A 23684-nucleotide genomic window follows, 5' to 3' on the forward strand; every position below is an offset into this window, starting at 1 on the left:
TTGGAGCGCGGATTGGATCAGAGGATGGGCCACTGAATGGAGAAAAACCTCAAGAAAATCTGGATGTTGAATTTCTGAACATGGGCTCTAATCTGGATGATAAGACTACTGAAAATACAGTTAAAAAGGACAAGGAACATTCTATCTTAGAAGATTTTGATATGGATGTTGGCGAGCAAGGTGGTGAGCCTGGTGGAGAACTACAACAAGAATAACCTATTGATGAAGATCCATGTGGAGGAGATCACCACTCAATTGAATCTGATGATATTGCCTCTCAAGTGGATGCTAATCATACACTACTAGATTCTCAATATACTCCAAATTCAGATAAAAGCTATGAAAATCTAAATCCAGTGAACCAGGCCTTAGCAGATGGTGTTATTTCGGATATGCAGAATGATATTATCCTTGGAGATGATCATAAAGAGGGGCGTGATTTTATGAAAGGTGCATTTAGTGAAAGTATTTTTAAGCCACTGACAGTCCCTTATGATGGCATGGAAAAGAATCCTAGTTCTGATCCTAAGTTGTCCTCTTCATCTGCTAAAGAAGAATTGCAATCATTAGAAAAAATGAATGCAAATCCTTTGTGCAGTATTGGTGATGCATTGAAGGAATGGAAAGAGAGAGTAAAAATATCAGATACCAAATCTCAAGATGAAAATGAAATATTGGTAGGTGTGCATATTCAAAAGGTGGATGGTATTGCCACATTGAAGGTTCTTGAATGGAAATCTGATTCGCATCATGATTCTCAGCTTGTAGATTTGCATTCAAATCATGGGGGTTACTTAAGTCCCAAGGACAAAACTTGTTTAGATAAGTTGGAAATTCCTACAACTGTTGCTGTAGAGGGTCAAGAAATAGATAGCTATCCCAGACATGCATCAAAGAATGCCAATGTGAATCTTCTCAAAAAGGACAAGTGCATCACTAGTTTTGGCAAAATGGAGATGTCCAAAATACCTGAAGGCCATCATGTTGAAGGACATTTTGGTATGCATCATGTTGATAAATGCATCCCAAGGACACATGAAGATGTTGGCAATACTCACATAGCTTTTGAAATGGGTTCCCTTGGAGGAATATTTGAAACTACTGAAAGTGCTACAGGAAGCAAAATCAATGTAGCTGCTGGAGTTGCTTTAACATCTGCAAATGAAGCAATGGTGGATGTTTTCCCAACTACTCAGTTTGTGCCCATTTTAGATCAGACGGTTGGGAAGAAGACAGTACAAGAAACAAGTCATGATGAAATTAATTCAATGCCAAACATTCTCCCACAGAATGCAATGAATTTGTGTCCTAATCAACTGTCTCTTGAAAACAGGTTACAGTGAATGGTGACATGCAACGACTTGTTGATCTAGTGAAGGATGCCTCTAGAGGTCTAGCTGATGATATTGATATTTCTCATCAACATGAAGTGGATGGAATTGGAGATGATGATCAAGGATGTTCAACTTTATTTCGAAGTCAAGGTAAATGTCAAAAGGTCATTCAGAGGTGTGGATTTGGCATGTTGTGCATCTCTTCTTCATCAACTTGTGGCATTGAAAGAGGCTGCCCAGAGGAAATATGCCAAGTAATTTTGATTTGCAGGTCATTAACATAAGAAAATTCAAGCTTCATCATATATAGGAGAAACATATGTCATCCTTGTATTCATATCTTTGGTGAAGATGATAAGAAAGAGGCTGAGGTAGTAGGAGGATCTTTGATTACCTTGTCAGATGATAAAAATGATAATGTTGAGCTTGCATCTGGCAATGTAGTGGTCTAGAGAGGATCCAATGGGGTTGCTATTGACGTGTCTTCCAATTCAAAATCCATTACTAGGCTTTGTGGTATTATGGAGAACCAAAAGCATGAAGTAGACACTCGAGCAAGGTAACGGAAAAAAAGAAAAATTGATACTCAGGCAGACAGCCTTTCAAAACAGGCAAAGAAATTAGAGGCCTTCAGCGTGCCAGATAAATTTGGCTGGAAACAAACTACAAACAGACTATCTGGCATGTCTGCAGGAGATTCCAGAAAGCAAGTTCAACAAAGAAAGAAGACTAGCCAGTCATCTGATTCTCATAAAACTCTTGAGGAGCCAATGGCCCTCTGTATGAAATCTCCACAGGGATTTGCCTTGACATGAAAAACGCAGTTGAAGGCACATTTGAACGTTTTGGGCAATTAGATATTTCAGGAACTAGAATTCACTAACTTACAGGCTGTGTTCGGGTGGTTTTTAAGTGTGCGTCAGATGCATGAGCAACTTATAAATATGCAACACGAAATAATTATTTTGGTAAAACTAATGTGAAGTTTAGGCTCAAGCAAGTCTGTCAACTGAAAGAGGAAACTGTTGTATTGCAGAACAACCCTGAATCACTGAAGAAGGGAACTGTGGCCTTCCAGAGCACTGCTGAATCCTTGAAAGAGAGAAAAATAAGTTGTAAAGAAGTGCCTTCCTGATTGCCAAATAATGAAATATGGGATTTGGATCCTTTAGGGTCATCTGATGGGCCTAAGGTTGAAGAAGCACTGGTAGATTGCACTCCAACATACGAGGTTCAGTCATCATCGTTAGTCCAGTTGAAGTCCTGCTTAAAGAAGCCAGATGAATTGGGGAATAACAGTGCTAAAGAATATGCACGTGTAACATTCCTATTAGAGAAGGAATTAATAATCAACAAAAAAGTCGTCAAATTACAGGGGTCAAAATACCAGTATATGGAAGATGTCAGAAAATGTCTCCAGTACATCAAAGAAGGGGAACAAAGTGAACAGCAACAAGATTCCTCATTGCTTGAGGACAACAATGTCGGGAAGGGGGGACTGTAATGTTCTCGAGAAATTATTGTCCAAGAGAAGGAGTAGCCTATCGATCCCTGTAGGCTATAGTCCTCAATAAAGGGGAAAACCCTAAAATCCTCAATATCTAGGCGGGTTTTGGATCAATTCATTTGTTTCTTGAGCATTAATGGCGAGGGGTTTAAGACCCCTTTCATCTTCTCAATTTCAGTGGTGAAAGATTCCACCCTAGTTGACACCATTCTATATTTTCTCTCTATTTTGGCACAAGAATTATCATCTGAAAACAACAAGGTTCTTTCTATTATCATTAACTAGCTATTTCTATTATCATTAACTATTATTATAAATTGTGATTATTAATTATTAATTAAGATCTATTAATTAGTTAAACTATTTATAAAAATTAAACATTTACTATTTTAATTGTTAATATTAATTATTATGTCTTGTTATTAATTATCAATTATTAATACTAATTAATTATTAATTATTAATCATTTATATTGATTCTTAAGATTATAATATTAATTTTAACATAATAATAATAATTATTAATATTAATACATTTTAAATAAATTCAATACACTAATAATATCACTTCTATTTCTTAATAAAAATTGTACTAACATATATTATATATATTAAATATTAAATATTAATACAATATACTAAGGTTAATATTATTAATATTAATTATGATAAATATTAATATTATCAATATTAATATTGGTTAGTATTATTAATTATTATATTAATAATAATAATAATTATTATTAATAAGAATATTGACAATTAATATTAATAATAATTATTAAATTAAATTAAAAGTATCTAATTATTAATAATACTATAATTAATTAATTAATAACAATTTTTAAATATGATAATGATCAGCAGAATAATAATTTATATTAACTTAAAATCAATTATTATTCAAAAAGAAAGCCGACTTTCTTATCAATTTACTCTCATCATTATTCAAAAAAGAGAGCCGACATCCATCTCAATTCACTCTCCTCATTACCATTTAATCTCTCAATTTAGCTCTTCTTCTATCAAGCATTCAAAAGATGTCCTGATGATGGATCCCAGTTGGGATTTGAAACGTTGGCAGAAAATGGTTCTTACTGTGGATTCTCTGGAAACTAAGTCAAAACAAGGTTCTTGTTTGCATTTTGGTGTTTTTCTGGCCTAGGTTTTGTGAGGGCATCTCCTTCAAAGATAGTATCGAAAGCGAGTTAATTCTTGAAGAAACTGTGTTCTAGGGTTGAGCAGCACCGGGAAATGAGGTTTCTATAGCATCCTAGCAAGACGAGGGTTCGTGGTTGAGGAAAAATAGGTCTCTGTGGGTGCTTTCGGATTGGATTGCGTATTCCTATAGCATGATTTCGGTTTCCTGTGGCTGAATGCAGATCACTGTGATGGGAGTTCAGAAAAATGTGACATGATCTTGGTCTCCTATAGTTAATTGCAGAACCCTGTAGTTTGGTTACGGATCTTGTGGCTTGGACGTCGTGGCTGGAAACTCAGGTTTTGTACTCGTTGCTTGTGGCTTGGAGCTTTGTGTTGGATTTAGACTAAAGCTATTAACATTCAGGGCCCAGTTGACTCAATTCTGTGGAGAAGACACCTTGAACAGACCTGTGAAGGCACCTTCCTTATCTCCTGGTGGCTCAGTTCTGGAGTAGACAAAGTTGAGATCAGACAGGAGGAAGGTCAAGGTTGGGCTCCTGAAACTTAGAATTGGCAAAGGGCCGAATGCTGGAGTATCTTCGGGTTTGACATTGTAAATAGGCTAAGGTTCCATATAGGTTTGAGGGTTTATCTGAACTCAAATATCCAAATTGTGGCCCTTGGTTAGGGCATCCGATCTGTTGTCCGAAAGTTGTTTATTATTGTGTGGGGATTATATTTATCTTATGGAACCGAATTTGTCCTAAATTGAACTACATATTGTATGGAGTTGCGTTGGCAGATTATACTGTATTGTTGAACAATATATTGTTTATTGAGGTTTTTTATACTGTTGATTGACAGGAATTGAACTGCTGGATGATATATTGTTTGTTGCCTCATTGAAATAAATTTGACTGTTCCCAATTGTATTGAATTAAACCACTGTACTAGAAAAAGGAATAGTAATTGCGACAGGAAACCCTAGGAAAAAATTACCCTAGTTCACTATAGATGCCCACAAGCACCCCTTTTGGGGAAATGTGTCCCCCACATTGGGGAAATGTTTCCCCATGTGTTTCCTTGAGTTTCCACAAAAGGGGACATGGGGAAACATTTCCCTAAGCATCCCCATGTCCTAGAAGACAATATATAAGAAGAAAGATTGACCTAGTATGGCATCTATCTATCAAGGATGAACTTGATTTGTAATTACAAGGGAAGAAATAGTGCGTAGCATCTAGAAGAAGCAAGCAACTCCATTGTAAAGGGAGTAAAGGACAACGAAGAAGTATAAGATCATAACTTCATCTTGTTTCTACCTAAAAGAGCAATACAAACTGAAATAAGAAGTGCAAATTCGCTGAGATAAGAGTGTAGACCGAGAATTTCAGAAGTGGCAGAAAGGAGACTCCATTTGGCTTGGATACTGAAGTTGAAATCATATTGACTCAGGAAATTTTGTCTAGCCTTCTTGAAATCCTGACTTGGTGGATGGACAAAAGTCTGTCTTGGCCAAAAAGATCCTGGTTGTCTCAAACTTGATTTGAATCTACTAGTGGTAGAGTTTGACTGGGTTTCCCCCTACTTAGGAGGTTTTTCCCTGGCTGAGTGCCTACATCTTGTGTTCTTTTCTTGTGTTTGTGATCTTCATTTGTTTGACAATTATCTTGATAATGAAGGAACATAATAATATCAAAAGAAGTAATATAACCTCACAAGAACTTGTCAAAGTAAGAGAAATCAATCTAAAAGAAGACCCAATCATGCTGCCCTAGATTTCTCAACTCAAAGCACTTGCCATGCCAATTCCACAGTAAAGAAGACTAGGGTGGGATGCAATGGAGTCAGGATCAAGAGGTTCAATTGGGGGTTGTGTGTAATCTGCTACTCCAGAGATGCTACAACAGCCACCATATTCAAACAGTGAAGATGATAATAATGTGGAGCGTGAAAGGAGGCGGGTCTCGAGAATCCCAATATTATCTTGAAACGGGAGCTGGACAAGGATTTTTGTGCCCTATCTGCATGCAGACAATGAAGGATGCATTCCTCACAGCATGCAGCTACAACTTCTGTTACATGTGCATCGAGACTCATCTCAATAACAAGAGAAATTGCCCTTGTTGCGGCCTCTATCTTACTTACAATCAACTCTTCCACAATTTCTTGCTAAATAAGCTTTTGTAGAAGACATCTACTTGTCAAATAGCAAGCACCACTTCACTGACATAACATCTCTGCATGCTGCTACAGCAGGGAGTAGAAGTTTTAATAAAGGAGCTGGGATGTCTCTTGACTCTTCTTGTTGAGAAGAAGTGAGAGATGGAACAAGAGGAAGTTGAAACTAATATGGAGATACTCCTAGACTTCCTGTAATGATTGAGGTAGAGGAAACTTGTAGAGTTGAATGAGCTTTTGTATGTGGCGGCCAAGGTGGGAAATTTCAGCAAAAGAGGCTGAAATCAAAGCACAAGCTTGTTCTCAAGGGATGTAAAAGAGAGAATTTTCTTAATTCGATTCCTAGTCTCTTTGAAGGAAATGATGAGCATTGTGGTGTTGTTGGGGGTTACCATGTGCAGCCTAAACAACACATATGGTAGAAGCAGATGGTATGTTCATTCTGAAGATCAATTAAGCTTTAGAATCGAGAACACGGGAGGGAATAATATAAGTGATTGACAATGAAGCTTCTAGTGTTGAAGCCATATCAATCAAGAATGTACAAGCGAGCTTGAGCCATAGCCAGAATCAGAGTTATAGCTAGAGGCAAAGCCATGAGTGCGATCGATTTGCAGTCATCTTCAAATCACCATTAGTTTGTGGTCATCTAAAATCGCCATTGGGAAGCGTTTCCAATCATTAGAAGACATAAACTTCTAGCCAATGTTCTGAGAACTGTTGAGTCTTAGAGCCAAGTTCCAAGTTTGTGGTCATCTTCAAATTGCCATTTGCGAGCACATCCAGTTAGTAGAAGTCATCAACTTCCAGCTAATAAGGAAATGTTTCGGGAACTGCTAAACCTGAATTGGTGGTCAGCCTTGAACCACCATTTTTTAGAAGACTTTGGCTTCTGCTAGCCATTGGGTTTGTGGTCATCCCAAAACCACCAGATTCAAAGAGCATATTCAATTATTGACAGCTATCCTTCATCTCTCTGTTTGGACTCTCATATGACATACACCCCTTTGAATTAAGGGGGAAATGTTAGACACCTAATCCGTTATAGTTATGGTGAAGGAATATGAACTGTCATTGGGAGTCCAAGGGATCTTGGAAGAAGAATCCAAAGGTAACAAAAACGTGAAATGTAATCCATGCTTACCTTTCAATTTCTGGTGCAGTCCAACACTCTCGACCATGTGTGGTTCAAAAACATAAAAATGTCCCACCAAAAATTTGTTTAAGTTTGTCCTCATGCTGTTCACAATGAATCACATCCTTTTATCAAAGGCAAGGGTCACCATTGTTTACAATCCTTCTCAGATTCAAGGCCATTTATTGGGCTGTTCATTCTCAGGCCTTCTCAAATTGATCTCATTTTCAGAATACAGAGAGTTTCTTAGCTCAATACCATATTGTAATGAATAGCATTTTCAGGTGTCCTTTTTAATCATGTTTTCAGAGGGTTTTATCATGTTTTTTTAATCTATGCTACCACTTTGTATCTTACATTATTGTACCTAGCTATCCCATTTATCTATTATGCTTATTTGTGTTAATTTCACTAACCTCAGCGACTGGCAATTTATTCTCTATTAAATACCCTGCTGAAAATTAATTCACTGAATAAAATCACAGCTGGAATTTTAACAGTTAAATAAAATATAAAAACAGAAGAAACAAAATTGACCAATCTCATACACATGCACACAAAAAATTATGCCCTTCAAATCTGCTGCCCATTAACATTAGTTTTGCAGCACACAAGGGCTTCCCTTCCTAGGAAATTAACTGTCCATTGATGTAAATTACAAATAGAAAAACCTAGAACTTTTCCAGTTGATAAAAACCCTCAAAGAGTCAAAATGTGTCATTTGATCTTGCTGGCTGTTGGATATTTCTCCCTTGCAGCCCCTTGTACTCCCTTTAGAATCTGCACACTTGGATGAATGTCCTCGACCCAATCATTGGGAGCCTCACTTATCTCATTGTCTTGTGCTTCCTTGTGCTTACTTGATGTGTCTTTTCCCTTAGCCTAGCCTTTTATAAAGTTGTTATTGGCCGAATCCACAACCCTAATCTTCAAAGTGATTGACAGTTGAGATTAGATTTCAATTTCACTTGAAATCAATGCTTGAGATTCATCTAATTCATTAATGCAAATAACCTTTACATTTCATTAGATAAATTCACTTTTTCTTATAAAAGGAAATTGCTTTAATAATTCCATTAATTTGTTGAATGGTGTTGTCATTGATGCCAACATTGGGTCTTGAATGCTCTTTATATGTTTGGTTTGCATTAATTAAAGCTCCAAAAGACTGAAAAACCCTAGAATCCTTAAAAACTTCAAATAGCCCTGTACTTGCTGAAGATTTTTGAAGATGAAGATCAGTAAATTTGCCTTCGTTATCATCACCAGCTGATGCTCCTTGTTGTGCCAATTCCAACGATATATGGCTCATCATGAGACTCCTCACGGTTTGCAAGTTATGCTTCTTGAAAAGTCAAAGATCCGTTATTGTGGTCAAAGGCCCCTAAAAGAAGTGATGTGGCAGTCTATTATTAGTTGACACCTCAAAGAAAACAAAAGGATTTTCTTTAAGGAAATTAATTAAAATTATTTTTGATGTTTCAACTAGAAATTAATTAAAATTATTTTTGATGTTTCAACCGTAATTCGGCTAGGGTTTGGCTCCAATTTAAAAATTCAAAGTTTGAACTCATTTCCCTCCATTATTGGTCGGCTCCATTAAGTGCCCCCATATTCTCTATAAATTGAGATGATTTTCTCCACAAATGGTATGGACTTAACACTATATCATTGGAGATTATCTGCAACCTAGGGTGGTAAAGTATATCTGATGCAGGAAGTTTTTCTTTTGGGCTTAGGACTCGCTGGGCATTCCTAGGGTACTCGTTTATCCTCAATATGATGCACAAAACGCTGATTTGAAATCAGTTTTCTCTGTGACCTATTCTGGAGGGTCGATGTACTAAAATTTCCTTCGGCTTAATGTTTCATCCTTGGACTATGGGTATTTGTTTGGGCTTACATAAGAGTAATTTGAAGTGTTTTCTTGAAGTCAAGTCGAAGGTTTTGCAGAAGAGAAATTTGGCTTTGTGCTAGGGAAAAACTTGAGCATGGAATTTTGTGACAGTTTTGAGGCATCCTTTTGGTATATTTTTTGTTTTTCTAGGCTTCATTCTCTATGGCCTGTACAATGGTGAAATTTAGAGCACAAAGCTTAAACTAAGGATCTCTTTTTTTGTAACATTGTTGGATACAAAGGGGAAAAAAACCATACTCGGCCTTTACCAAGGCCATTTTGTGGCATGTTTGAACTCGTGAAGCTCATAACAAAGTCAACGTTGCATGTGCAATTGTGAGCATGTGACTTCTCCTAATGTGGTGAAGGCATTTTTTTGTCCTGGCAACATTAACACTCCTCAATGTTAACGCCCTTCAACCAATGCAAATCTGTAATGCTTGCGGTGATGGATGAAGTATAACCACATAGACTAGTTGGTTCGCTTATTTTCCCTGGCACATTTGAATTATTAGACGACTTGTTGAAAAGATTACCCTTGGATAATATATATAAAGAACCATGGACATGCACGCTGAGAAGTTTTTCTTGACTAGTCATATGCGTGGCAACTGTGCCATGGATAGATTATCAACTGTGATTTATATATGCTTTGGTAAGCAGTGAACGACTCACATATGGTTAGGGTAATGCGACGCTGCCAAAGTTGTGTATAATTGCCCGACGTACATATGACTGGAAGTCCTTAGCGTTATTTGACTGGTTGAGGAATCTACTGTGGGTGGAGCAGGGGTTATTATGCCCAAATAGATACGTTGAGGCATAGCCAATGACCATATACAAGCGGGTTCACGATGACAACTTGTATTGAAAGCCGTTTGCTTTGATTGGTCAAAGACCCCCTTTTGATCTTTACTATATATGTAGTCATACAATGCATACTCGACATGAAGTTGTGGTTCCACCTCTCGCTCCTTCTAAGAAAGCCAAGCCCATTGGACATTGGAGTTGGTATCTGACACAGGTTCGACAACAGAAGGTCTCAAGGTCGAGTTCAACTAATTGATTGCTTTATAGAGTTTTTTTACTCATGCTTTCCATATTGTTAGTTGAATAATGAATAAGAAGCTTGCAAATATACAATTTGTCGCACTATTGATGGAAGCGGGAATTTGTAGAACAATTACTTGAAATGGGCAATATGTGGGACATCAGTTATTATGGTTTGGAGGACACATGTTTAGTCCAAATCAAAATCCGGAAGAAGCACCGAGATCATAATTCAGAGATAAACCTTGTTGAAGACATAAAAACTAGATTGGAATTCAGAGATAAACCTTGTTAAAAGTCTTTATTATATGTCTTGAAATTTTAAGTGTTGTTTGTGGATTTGAAGAAGTGACTTTGCATTCTTGATATTGAAACAAAGAAGTTAGTAACATGCATTGCAAAAGTATCCTCTGGTGCAACAAAAGTCTTGTTTCCCTAAAGTGGCAGAGGTACATCTTTGAGGCAAGGTCATTAGCAGAGGGCAGATCTATATTGCACATCCTTAAGTTTGGAAAACGAATTGTATGATTGTGAGCCTAGATTTGTTAAAGAGATGTTATGTGGTAGTATTTGCTAGTGGTAAGACAATGGGTGCAAATTGTACAGTACAAGTTATTGCAGAATTGATACTATATTGATGCAGAGGCACTGGGCAGTTCTTGAGCAGGAATAAGGGTGGCAGGGTGGTGTAAGGCAGAATAGTGGAGTATTCGTTAGGTCAGAGCTTGTGAACGCTTCAGGGTGACAGGGAGGTGCTAGGTCAAGTTGGAGCCTGCATAGGGCATTGGAGCATCCTTCCAGTTGCAACTGGTAAATAGGGTATTGGAGCGTCCTTTTGGTTGGAGCCCTGTAAACTAGGGCGTTGGAGTGTCCTTCTGATTGTAGCAGGTAAATAGGGCGTTGGACCGTCCACCAGGTTGGAGCTTGTAAACCGGGGGGTTGGAGCCTCCCTTAGTTGTAACTGAAAATATTGATGTACATTTTACTGAAGATAAATATTACGAAGCATTCAGTGGTTTTTGTCTCGGAGGGGTTTCCACCAAAAAATCTGCTGGCTACTGTCTTGATGTTTGTGCATTGTTGAATGGTGTTGTTTACTGTTCATGTGATGTTGAATTATGGTGATCTAATGGTAATGATAGTTAATGCTCTGTGAAGCTAAAAATACTAATTAAAGAGAAATATTGATTCACCCCCTTCTAAATATTTCCAACATAGTTAAAATAATTTTCTAAGGTTAAAGGTTCTTTGGATGACTTCCTCACGTCTAGACAGTTGACTTGTGTGGAAGTACTTGTCCATTGGTACTATCATCAACACTTTGTTTGACATCAATAAAATTATTACGTTGATAGTGTGTCTATTTTGGAATAGCGAAAATATTAATTTAATTATTATGATAATAGGCGTGCCTATTTTGGAATAGAGCTTCCAAATTTTTAATTTAATTATCAATAATTAATAGGTGGATGGTAGGGATTTAACCTTATGGAATATTCACAAAATATTTTAATAGACCCTTTTTGATTTTCATTTTAATTAAAGAAATGTTATAAAATTAAATTTAGAATGAATATATATATATATATATATATATATATATATATATATATATATCATTGTTGTGAAAAGCGCGATTTAATCGCGCTTTTTTCCGCGCGCCGATTTAATCGCGCTTTTTACATGAAAAAATCGGCTATTTTTTTGCCGATTTTTCCGAAAAAAGCGCAATTTTTTTCCGAAAAAAGCGCGGGGTTGTCGGGACAGTACGATTTTATAAATTTTTTTTTGGTTTTTCATTTGTTCATTTGGGTTTTTTCATGCAATTTTTTTGAAAGAAACAAATAATTTTTGAGTGGGGCAGCTTAATGATCAAGTCTAGGCCCTAGTATGGATATGCTATTCATGGTAATGTTAAATTCTTAAAGTAAAAGTGACATTCTCCTTAATCTTCATTTTCATCCTTTTACTTAAATTTTTAACATTACCATGAAATGACTCAGGATGTTTGAGAGTGGTTCCAGCCTCATTGGATTTCATATGGAGAAAGTAAAATTTTAGATTTCATTTAAAATCCAGCAGACTTATCAGTTTTTCAGGATTTCAGGATTGGGAGATTGTAATGTTTCCAGGTGACACCACCTGCTCGGGCTACCCCTGCCACCAGTAGAGGACGTGGTCTACCTCCTATAGCTCCTACTTCTAGTTCTTCAGCTTCTAGAGCACATCAGACTCCGCTGCCATCTCCACCAGCACAGGCACCAACGTCTACATCTAGAGGGAAAGGGAAAGCTGTGGCATTTTCTCGCAAGAGGGGCAGATGAAATCAATAGGATTAGACCTCATTTTATTGTATATGACATTATGACATGATGAGATACATTATCATATTTTTTGTTGATATTTTGAGGCTGAGTTGGGACTCAGGAGTCAGGACTTACTATTCAGGACATGATTCAATGTTATGTGTGATTTTAGCGCTAGAAATGATATTAAACATCTTATATATTAGTTTTTCTATCATATTTATGTGTCAATGTATTTATTTTATGTTGTAGATGGTTTAGATATTAAAAAAATGAAAAAAATGAATATTTTTGTACCAAACGATTTTTTCCTGCTTTTTTTCCGATTTTTTCCCGATTTTTCCGATTCGTTCCCCGCGCCGATTTAATCCCGCTCGCGCTTTTCACAACATATATATATATATATATATATATATATATATTATTTTGATTGTGAAATGAGTTATGGTTTCTTGGACATGTGGCATTGATAAGCCATGGTATTGTAACAAAACATATTTATAGGTTGCGAAATTCCATAATAAAGTGGGGGTGAATCTCCATGAATAGGAATCTTATTACATGTTTATTCTTTTTATAATTAATAATAATAATTATTATTTAAATAAAGTTATAATTTAGTTAGCTTTAATGCTATGTTGCACGGGTTCCCGCACCCAGGGGTGGGGTTCTCGAACCCGTCCCGGGTTCCCGCACCCAAGTACCGGATTCGGGTACGGGTTCTTCAAAAAAAAATTTGGGTTCTTTTCCTTTAGTGGGTTTTTCGGGTTGGGTTCTTTGGGTTCTTCATAAAAAAAACTATATTAAAAATTTAATTTTCAAATATTTTTTTTATTCAATATAAAAAAAAAATTAAAATTTAATTTTTTTTTTATTATTAAGTTTTAACCTAAGTTGCAGGAAACGTGGCCCTAGGGGGCGTTTCGCCAGGGGAAACGAAACGAAACGCGTTTCCCCGTACTGTACGGCCTGGAAACGCGTTTCCGGCCGTACGGCCACGTTTCCCGAAACGGAAACGTGGCCGTACGGCCGAAAACACGTTTCCAAGCCATACGGGCCACGTTTCCCCAAAAAAACATTTGTTTTTTATTTTTATTTTCTAATGTAGATCTCTTACATTTGTTTGCCCTAGTGTTGATATGCAGTTCATGGTAATGTTAAATTCTTAAAGTAAAAGTGATATTCTCCTTTATTTTTCATTTTCATCCTTTTACTTAAATTTTTAACATTACCATGAAATGACTCAGGATGTTTGAGAGTGGTTTCGCCGTCATTGGATTTCATATGGAGAAAGTAGAATTTTAGATCTTACTCAAAATCCAACAGACTTATCTGTTTTTCAGGATTTCAGGATTGGGGAGATTTCAATGTTTCCATTGGATTTTATCATGTACTAGGGTATGGAACTTGTATTTAATCGAGAGAACAAAGCCCTCTATGCAGGGGAGACTCCCAATAATCAAGAGAATGTAGGGTACTAGGGTATGAAACTTGTATTTAATCAAGAGCACTAAGGTCATTCGACTATGTAGGAGGAGACTCCCAATCAACCACGAGACAAAAAATTAGAAATTTCTCGTGGCTGATTTTGGATATTTCTATTTTCATTATGTGATTATTCATGAGTAAATGTGATGTAAATTTAGATACTTATAGTCTATGCATTGACAATTGACAATTTTATCATAATGTAATAAATTAGAATGTATCATATATGCTTTATGATTGCACATATTTCTTAAATTCATAATATATATATATATATATATATATATATATATATATATATATATATATTCGCGTTTCCCCGTTTCCAAAATTTGGGGAGGTCGCGTTTCGTATCGCTTCCCATTTCGGAAACTCGTACCCGTTTCCTGTCCATTTGGTCAAAGCTTCAAGCCATATCGCATATCTCTACATGCATTCTGTAAACTTGTTTGACATAGGTTTACACCTCTTGGATACTGGTTAGCTCTAAGGGATTCTAGTCAATTGCTTGTTCTCGATACCTAAGAATAACATAGATATACCCTGGAAAGTGCTATTCTGCTTATACTTGAGAATAACACAGATATACCGTGGAAACTCTAGTGTGGGGTTACCCAACAAATGTTGGGCTTCTTATTCAACTTTAGGAGAAATGTTTTCTTACAACAGTTACTCAAGAATTTTCTCTAGAAAATACCCAGCAAAAGATCTCAACCCTCTCTCTCTCACTTGGCTCTTGTATGGCCCACACGCATGGCCCAGCAGAAAACTTCTACATACAAAGAAACTCGGCTTCTCGGCCAAAGAGAATACTTGGCCGCTCTGCTGATATTGCAGATCAATATCTTACTCTAGCTATGTCAATCTAGCCTTTTCTTGCTCTCGCTGGACTCAGGCCAAATCGAATGTGCATCTCCTTTGGCTAAAAATTCTATTAAAATGATCAAACCCTAATCTCAAGCGAAATCTCTAATCTCAACGATTGAGATTAGATTTCGACTCACTGAGATCAACGACTATGACTTAGTCTGTGGTTGACTTATTTTCACTTTCATAAAAAGGTAGCCAACAATTAAATTAAATTGCCGTCGAAAGTTTTGACTTAAGAAATTTATTAATTAACTGCCGTAGGAGATAATTAAGGTGACTCGCTACATGTTATGGCACATGATCCGTGAAGACTCACCTTCCAAGCTACAATCTCGACAGTTTGATAAAAAATTGTGTAAAATTCCCAAACACAGTGAACTTTGCATTGGTTATGAAAATTTGGGGAATTTTAGAACTTATGATAAAAAATGGTGAACCCTGTGAGAGAGTTTATAAATATGTACAGGCATAATACTATGTAGATATGAGATACAGGGTACACAAATATAACTAAGTTGCATTTTATGGGGAAATGGATATGCGTTTCCAAAATGGAAACACACTAGAAAGGTGTCCCCAAAAACTTTGGAAAAGGGGAAATGTGATATATATATATATACACACACACACACACTTGGAAAAAAACACTATGAATAAATGAGCAAGAACATTTAAATTACAAACATAAATGAAAAGCAATGTTCCACCATTGCTTGTAATAGGATCCTCATCATTAGTATCAGCCTTTATCTCCACCTCAATCCTCTAGGGATATCAGTCAACACTACCCAATTTTGATGAAACTACCTAATCCAAGCTTTAAAGTATGGTATGAAGAGCTTAGCTTGCATAATTAATGATTTTAGTTTGAGTGAAGGGTACATTATTGCCAAGGCCATGACAAAGGAGTCCAACAAGCAATATTAATAACATCAAGGTACATAAACGGCTTGGTGCTCTTGTTTAACTGCAAATTCCATACTGTCATACATGAAAAAATCTAAAGAAATGCTACAATCCTACCAATCTTGAAATCCTGAAACTTGCTAAGTCTGCTGAATTTTGAATGGAATATGAAATTCTACTTTCTCCATATGAAGTCTGATGAGGTTGAAAGTTGAAACCACTCTCAAACATCCTGAAACAATTAACGATAATGTTAAAAATTAAAATGATGAAAAGGAAAGATAAAGGAAATGTCACTTTTACTTTAAAATTACCATTAATTGTGAACATTAAATCGGACAGCTAAATCAAGGTAAAATCGGACAAGTTTCATTTGGAAACATGTTATACAGACAGTGAAACATGTTTCAGTCCGTATGAAACATGTTTCCCACATGTGAAATGCATTTCATATGAACTGAAATGCATTTCAGTCACGTTTCAGTGTTTCTATACAGAGACGGTGCTGATATGCATGGGGTCCAAAATAATATGTAGTTAAAAAACATTTTTTTGTAGCATGCTTGTCATAATGGCTTCCATCCTTTTTGGTGTTGTCAGATTGGAATGCATCATGTGAATAGAAGGGATAATAGAAACGGTTCAACTCTGGTCTTAGGGGAAACATTTGTTATGTAGAACTGCAGTTATATTAAATGATGACATTTATCAAGCATATCTTTCTGTTGCAGGTTTGGTGGAGTCTGACCCACAGGAAGCTCTTGCTGGCTTTGCGGAAGTTGTGAAAATGGAACCTGAAAAAGCAGAATGGTATGGTTTGATTCTATTTCAAAATATGGAATGTGTTTTTTATTATAACAAGAGAATCGTTTATGAAAGCAGGCACCTTCAACTCTCGCAAGAGAGGTTGAATAATTATAAAGCCAAACCACAAAGATTTGGTTTGCTAATAAATGTTTGTCAATTTCCATGCATTTCAGCATGAGTCAACTCTACTTTGTCTGCAGAATGTGATGGAATTTTGGTATACTTGTACTGTGTCAACAATGGTATGGGTTTCAAGTTTTTGTTTTCCTTCTTTTGGAGAAGTTATGGTAAATTTGGTGTTTTTTATCATTTGCAAACCAGGGGATTTAAGGCTTTGAAACAAACTGTCAAGTTGTACTACCGCCTTGGAAAATACAAAGAGATGATGGATTCTTATCGTGTAATGCTGACATATATTAGATCAGCAGTAACACGAAACTACAGTGAAAAATGTATAAACAACATTATGGATTTTGTTTCTGGTTCTGCCAGCCAAAACTTTGAACTCCTTCAGGAGTTTTATCAGACTACACTCAAGGCCCTTGAAGAAGCAAAAAATGAGGTGAAGTTTTCATTTTTTCCTCCTAGTTGATGTTAAATGTCAATTTCATGGTATGATTGACTTACATGGACTGAAATTATATGCGACAGAGGCTTTGGTTTAAGACCAATCTAAAGCTTTGCAAGATATTTTTCGATATGGGAGAATATGGTCGCATGAACAAGGTATCCTTATATTACTGGTGTGTTGCTTGGCTACTTTGATATATGATACAGTCCTATAAAATTAAATTTCGGGCTAATGGACTATTCTCTCACAGATACTTAAGGAGCTTCACAAATCTTGCCGTAGAGAGGATGGTTCAGATGACCAGAAGAAAGGCACTCAACTTTTGGAGGTTTACGCAATAGAGATTCAAATGTACACTGAGACAAAAAACAATAAAAAATTAAAGGTAAACATCCACTACTGTTAATGTAATTTTTGCTTTTGACTATGAATGAACTTTTGCTTTGCAAATGATCAATAAAATTCACAGGAATGGAGATCCAATGCTCATACCAGTTTAGTTTGAGGCAGGATTTGCTACTCAAGCAAGTGAAATCAATTATCATATTTACCTAGTTTCTGAAAGTTACATCAGAATATGTAAAATTTCTTTTTTAGTTGGGAAATGTCTTTAGTTGTTGCAGTGTGCTGCCTAGCTTTAAAATTTCTCTAAATGTTTTCGAGTGTTAGAAGGATTTTTTTTGCCAAGGAAAACTTTGCAGAGAAACTGCTGGACATTTCCCTGCAGTTCATGGATGGTACCCAGTGTAAACCTATCAGTGCTAATTACACTGACTGACTGAATAGGGACATTGAATGAAGCATGCAACAGAGGCAGGCAGCCTGGAGGATTGACCCTGCTACCTTCATGAAGCTGAAAACACTCGATTACTCAAGCTATGTAGCTTATTTGTTTTTTTTTGACAAAACCGGAACGAGAATATTATTTATAAAAATGAGCATTGTGGATGCAGCAATTACAACAAAAGAGGGGCTATTCCAGCTATGTAACTCACACACACTACTCCTTGGAATGCGCAGTGGATCGGAAAGTCTGATTTCTTTGATATCTAAACTAATATGCCTATATGCGTAAATACACCAAAAGACTTGCAAAATTTGTCAAAATTTACAGCACATAATAACCGACAGGAGGTGGGATTACATCTCTGGGCACTTTACACAAACTGATACAAAAACATAGCATCATCAAGATGTTGGAAATACTAAGAGGGGTGAATCAATATTTCTTTTCAATTATTATTTTTACCAGTTAAGATCACTTATAATGAGAACACAAAATGAACAATGATAGAATAATAATTTTATTAATCAATGACGAGGACTCCAATCCTCTTTACAATAAATACAATACAATAATGTGTAGGGTTCCAACCCTACATGAAGACACCAGTCTTCATCTCCCAAGCTCCAACCTGTATTTTTCCAAGCTCTGACTTGGACTTTCCAAGGCTCCAACCTTGTCAACTTTGAGGCACCAACCTCTAGGGCTCCAACCTTGTCAACTTTGAGGCAGCAACCTCTTGGGCTGCAATCCTATCTCTCGTACAGGCTCCAACCTAATATATTGAGGATTCCTATCCTCTAGTGCTCCAACCCTCTTCTGGTATAGGCTCTAACCTGATATATTGAGGACTCGTATCCAGTAGGGTTCCAACCCTCTTCTGGTACAGGTTCAAACCTGATATATTGAGGACTCCTATCCTCTAGGGCTCCAACCCTCATCTGGTACAAGCTCCAACCAAATATATTGAGGACTCCTATCCTCTATCTTCCAAGGCACCAACCTTGTCTTTATGAGGCTCCAACCGCCGGCTTCAATTTGTCAAGATAAGTTTAGTAATTGTTCACAACTCCCAATGTCTTCTTCAACGAGCCCTGTTTATCTTCAGTAATGCCTCCACTTAATCTCTACGTCACTTCATCAATGACAACCTTGTTTTATCATGAAGGTGTCTCCGCAACTCTTCATGGTAACCAAACAAAATATCCAAGGTTACTCCATGAGGACTTCAGCATAATGTCTCCAAGTCTTATGTTCTTCAAGTATTCCCTGCAAATTCAAGCACAAATCCGAACTTGTTGTTCTTCAAATTTGAGGTTCTAATCATACAATAGTGTCCTCTGTTCCAGATTGTAATATCATTGGTCCGAGGTTATTTCTCACAGGTCCAAGGTAGTGATGGTACTTATCATAGGAGACAGTCGTAGTTTCTCCATAGGTGGGTGATCCTATTCTCCAAACTGAGCTTAAGTAGCCTTCACACAGGTATAGACTTTTGCAACTGAGTTTAGGTAGACTATCCCACTGTTTCCCAACACAGATCCGAACTCAGGTTCCCTTCCACAGGTATCCGAACTGAGGCTTAAATCCATTGGTCGAAGGTTATCAATAATCCAAGCTTTTCACAAATTCAAGACAGAGATATAGAACTGATCTGAGCTACTAAACGAACCTCCATAGGACTGTCCTTCAGGTCGAGGTCTGCACTTTTGCTGAGCTATAAAAGATCCGTGCTTTCGCAAATTCGCTGTAGCTCCGAGCTTCTCACAGATGTCTGTTCTACTTAGTCCGACCCTTCCAATTGTGATTGTCCACAGAACTGGGCTTCACCAGAAATGTCCCATAGATATGCGCTCTTAAGGGTTTATCTGCTTTAGATATCTAGTGATCCTTTTCGACCTCTAAGTCTCCTTTCCTTTACTCTTTCAAGTTCACGAGTTGTGAACTGTATCTTCCTCTCTGTGATGGATGACCAAGATCGATGCTTGATAATGAAGTATTTGACTTGTATTTATATGAGTTTTGCCAATAAACGAAAAGACACATTTATTAGAGGAGAGGCCGACTTGTGCATGAGGTGGCACATTAAAAGTATATTGGAAGGGGTCTTTGTTAATAATCAACCAAATATAACATAGTTTCATTGTTTACGAAAACTATATTATAATAGCAACATAGGAGGGGCTATAACTTTTAAACAATGCGAAACCATATTACAATGGATGCGGGAGGTCCCACATGCCCTCCCGCATATCGCAACTACACGGACATCAAAGATTTTTAATTTGTGCACATGCCAAAGTTTCAATGTCAACAACGCTGATATTCCTACAACAAATTGCCACTACTCGCTCTGAACTCCGACGCAACTGATGCGATATTTCAATTAAATTGTTTTGATAATCCAATCGGGCCTGCAACCATATCGCACTCAAAGGTTTTAACATGACACACTTCCAAAACTTGTGATAGGAAATTACCTGTGTTGCACGGGTACCCGCACCCGGGGGTGGGGTTCTCGAACCCGTCCCGGGTTCCCACACCCAAGTATCAGATTCGGGTACGGGTTCTTCCCAGACGAACCCAGAAGAACCGGGTTCTTCCATGCAGAACCGGGTTCTTCCATGAAGAACCGGGTTCTTCCATGAAGAACCAGGTTCTTCAAAAAAAAATTTGGGTTCTTTTCCTTTAACGGGATCTTGGGTTCTTTGGGTGCTTGGGTTCTTGGGTTCTTTGGGTTCTTCGGGTTGGGTTCTTCATAAAAAAACTATATTAAAAATATAATTAATAATATATAGTTGGATTGAGGTTAAGAACAAAGTGCATACATTTGTTGTAGGAGATAGATCACACCCACAGACAGAGGAGATCTATGCAGAATTGCAGTGACTGACAGGGTTGATGAAGGAAGCAGGGGATGTACCTGATGTGCACTTTATGCTGCATGATAAGAAACATGAGCAGGTGGTAGTGATCATCACATGATGTGCAATAGGAGTGGTGGGAATCTGCATTGTTTTACAAGAGGAAGAAGCTTATATTTTGTTTGTGCTTTTCAACAAGTTGTAAAGACCACTGAAGTCTCATCAAAAGCGCAAGAAGTGCATATGTCGTAATTGCCACTATTCTGCCAAGTTCATAAATGAGGTCACCATGCAGGAAACCGTCCTGAGTGATTTAATCCACTTCATTATTTCCTCAACTCTGTTTTTTTGGGATTTATATTGAGGCTTAAGTAAAATAAGTTAGCTGGAAGTGCTATATTATTCTGTTGGTGTCTCTACAAAGGGAGTGGAGGTTTGAGGACTGTTTACTGTTTTCATGTATCATGCCAAAGGCTATATCTCCCTAGGGCATTTCTCAAGGACAAGAGCCCATACAACAAGTTTGAAGTAGCATGGGTATTTTCAAATTTTTTAGGTTGAAGTTACATCAAGATATTCAAGTGAACAAAAGATGTGAGTGGACTGTCGACCTCCTTGGATATATGATTGCAGAGAGCTTGTCTGGGCAGAATAGGGATCGGGCTTCAGTTAGAGACCTTTTTTTTCCTTGGAGCTTCAGGTAATGACTTATAAATAGCAGTAAAGGCATTTTCAGAGACACTCTTGTTCTATTTTTGCTCATGATGAGAAGTGTTGAAATTCAAATCTCACATAAATACATATAAGATGTAGATGTATGCACACAAATCGATGCATACACATAGACAGACATTAATGGACATAGAGAGAACAAACATTAATGGACATAGAGAGATGCACACAAGAATTATAGTTTATAGCTGTAATGTATTATTCCATATGTTGGCTTGACAAAAGACGCTTGCCAGCAAGCTGTATAATTGACTTTGTACTGATTTCATGTGTTTCATTTTTGGATGAAAATATGGTGCAACTCTAAATTGAATAAGTTAATAACTTAATTGCATCAAGCAACAGATGTTATGCTTGTCTGTATAAAACAATAGTTAATATCTTCACTCTTTTTTATGGTAGCTAATACTGGGGACTTGTGTTTGAGGGTCAAACAGGTAACATAACAATTGAGAAAGGTTTGAAATTCTGTTGGATTTGGAAAATAGAATGAAAGATAAGCATAGGAAGAGAAATTGGAAGCATGGAAAAGGATGGACATTATAGCAGTGTGATCAGACAAACAATGATGCCTGCAATGTTAATATGGCAATATAGTGTTAGGGAACAAGTTTGACCTGCAAAACTGTATTTGATAGGATGCTTGCGTGGTATGCGGTTTTGTGGAACTCAATGACAGCAGGATATGCTGACCACAACTGTTGCATGGATGCTTTCCAATTTGTGGCAGAATGCTTTGGTTTGGCATAAATCCAAACCAGGTGATCTTCACTATTATTCTGAAGGCATGTGCCAGATTGCCATCAGATGAAAATGGTAAGCAGGTCCATTTATGCATTCTTAGAATGGGTTTGGAAAAAATATACAAATTCAAATATCATATAAATTATTAATTATATTTTTTCAACTTTAATATATTTCATATATATTATTAACTATGTATATATGAAATATTAATTAATAATATGCATGTTTAAATGATTATCATTAAAGTTTTCTTGTTTAAGATTTAAAGTTGAAAAAATATATAAATTCAAATTTCATATATATTATTAATTATAAATTATAAATTATAAATTTATAAAATATAATTATTAAAATTTAATATTATTATATTACCCGACGAACCCACGCACCCTGTTTCCAAAAATGCCGTCCCCGTCTCCGTCCTCGTCCCCGTCCCCGCATCCACGTTTCCTGGCAACATAGGAAATTACTGATGCACGAACACGATATTACAATTTAAAATATTATAATAAGGCTAGTTGGGTCCGCAAAGCATATCGCAATCGGAGATTAGGCCTCATTGGAGGATCTTATTGAAGGTTGCATTCCAAAAGCTCTGATAAAGTGCAGATGCGTTTGAACAATTAAAGTCATTATTAGATCACATTGGGTCCACATATCAGAAGTTGGAGCAAATCTCATATTGAAGATCGAAGCTTTTTGGGTGGAGACACATAACAAAACGCCGATATGATTTCTTCGATCTGGTTTTGGATATTTCGTCGATATGTTTTTCTTTGCTCTTCCGATATCACTGTTTCTTCCCTTTGGCTCTTTCTCTTGGGCATATGCGGTCTTCCCTTTGGATCTGCTCCTCCTTGGCTTGTCGCTCCTGCCCTTGGCTTGCATATGCTTTCCTTTGGCTCCGATGGCTTTCGATGACTTCCCACTTGCTTCCGATGGCTTTCTTCCGATGGCTTTCGATGGCTTTACTCTTTGGGACTGCTCCTTGAGTCTAACGCTTCTATTTAGTCTGTATATATATTCAATGCTTATTATATATTCAATCCATATGGTCCTCCATCTCATCATATGATCTCGAACTATGTCATCGTATGTCATCAAGTCCTTAATCAAGGATATCATAATATACATGAGGTTATGGCATCTTCATAAAAACTTCAATCATTATGATCAATGGGCAACATCACGGATTACAAGAATTTTCCATCACAAACAATGCCATATTGACCTCAATGACAACCTTGACTAACACAAGAATGATCAAAAGACACTACTAGTAAATTGAAGAAACTTGGAGATTTCTGGGAGTTGGAGTTTCTTTCTTGGCAGTCTTTCCTACCTCTTGTCAGAGGAGGGGAG

The 23684-nt window shown here is 36.9% G+C and overlaps 1 protein-coding gene across 3 annotated transcripts in view; it reads left to right on the forward strand.

Annotated features, from left to right (window-relative positions):
• The window catches only part of FUS12 (proteasome family protein), a 129582-nt gene that overhangs the window by 74602 nt on the left and 31296 nt on the right, over positions 1 to 23684 (forward strand). For all 3 annotated transcript variants that reach the window (XR_016266930.1, XR_016266931.1, XM_089459601.1), the window contains exons 3-6: positions 16549 to 16627; positions 16946 to 17186; positions 17276 to 17350; positions 17446 to 17580. Coding sequence is in view for 1 of the 3 variants with exons in the window: in XM_089459601.1 (XP_089315727.1) it covers positions 16549 to 16627; positions 16946 to 17186; positions 17276 to 17350; positions 17446 to 17580 (530 nt within the window). In the remaining 2 variants the exon portion in view is untranslated. The remainder of the gene's footprint in view (positions 1 to 16548; positions 16628 to 16945; positions 17187 to 17275; positions 17351 to 17445; positions 17581 to 23684) is intronic.

This window comes from Pinus tabuliformis, chromosome 7, assembly GCF_031772625.1.
Source record: "Pinus tabuliformis cultivar Carrire ecotype Pingquan chromosome 7, CPIR1, whole genome shotgun sequence".
Lineage (NCBI taxonomy): Eukaryota > Viridiplantae > Streptophyta > Pinopsida > Pinales > Pinaceae > Pinus > Pinus tabuliformis.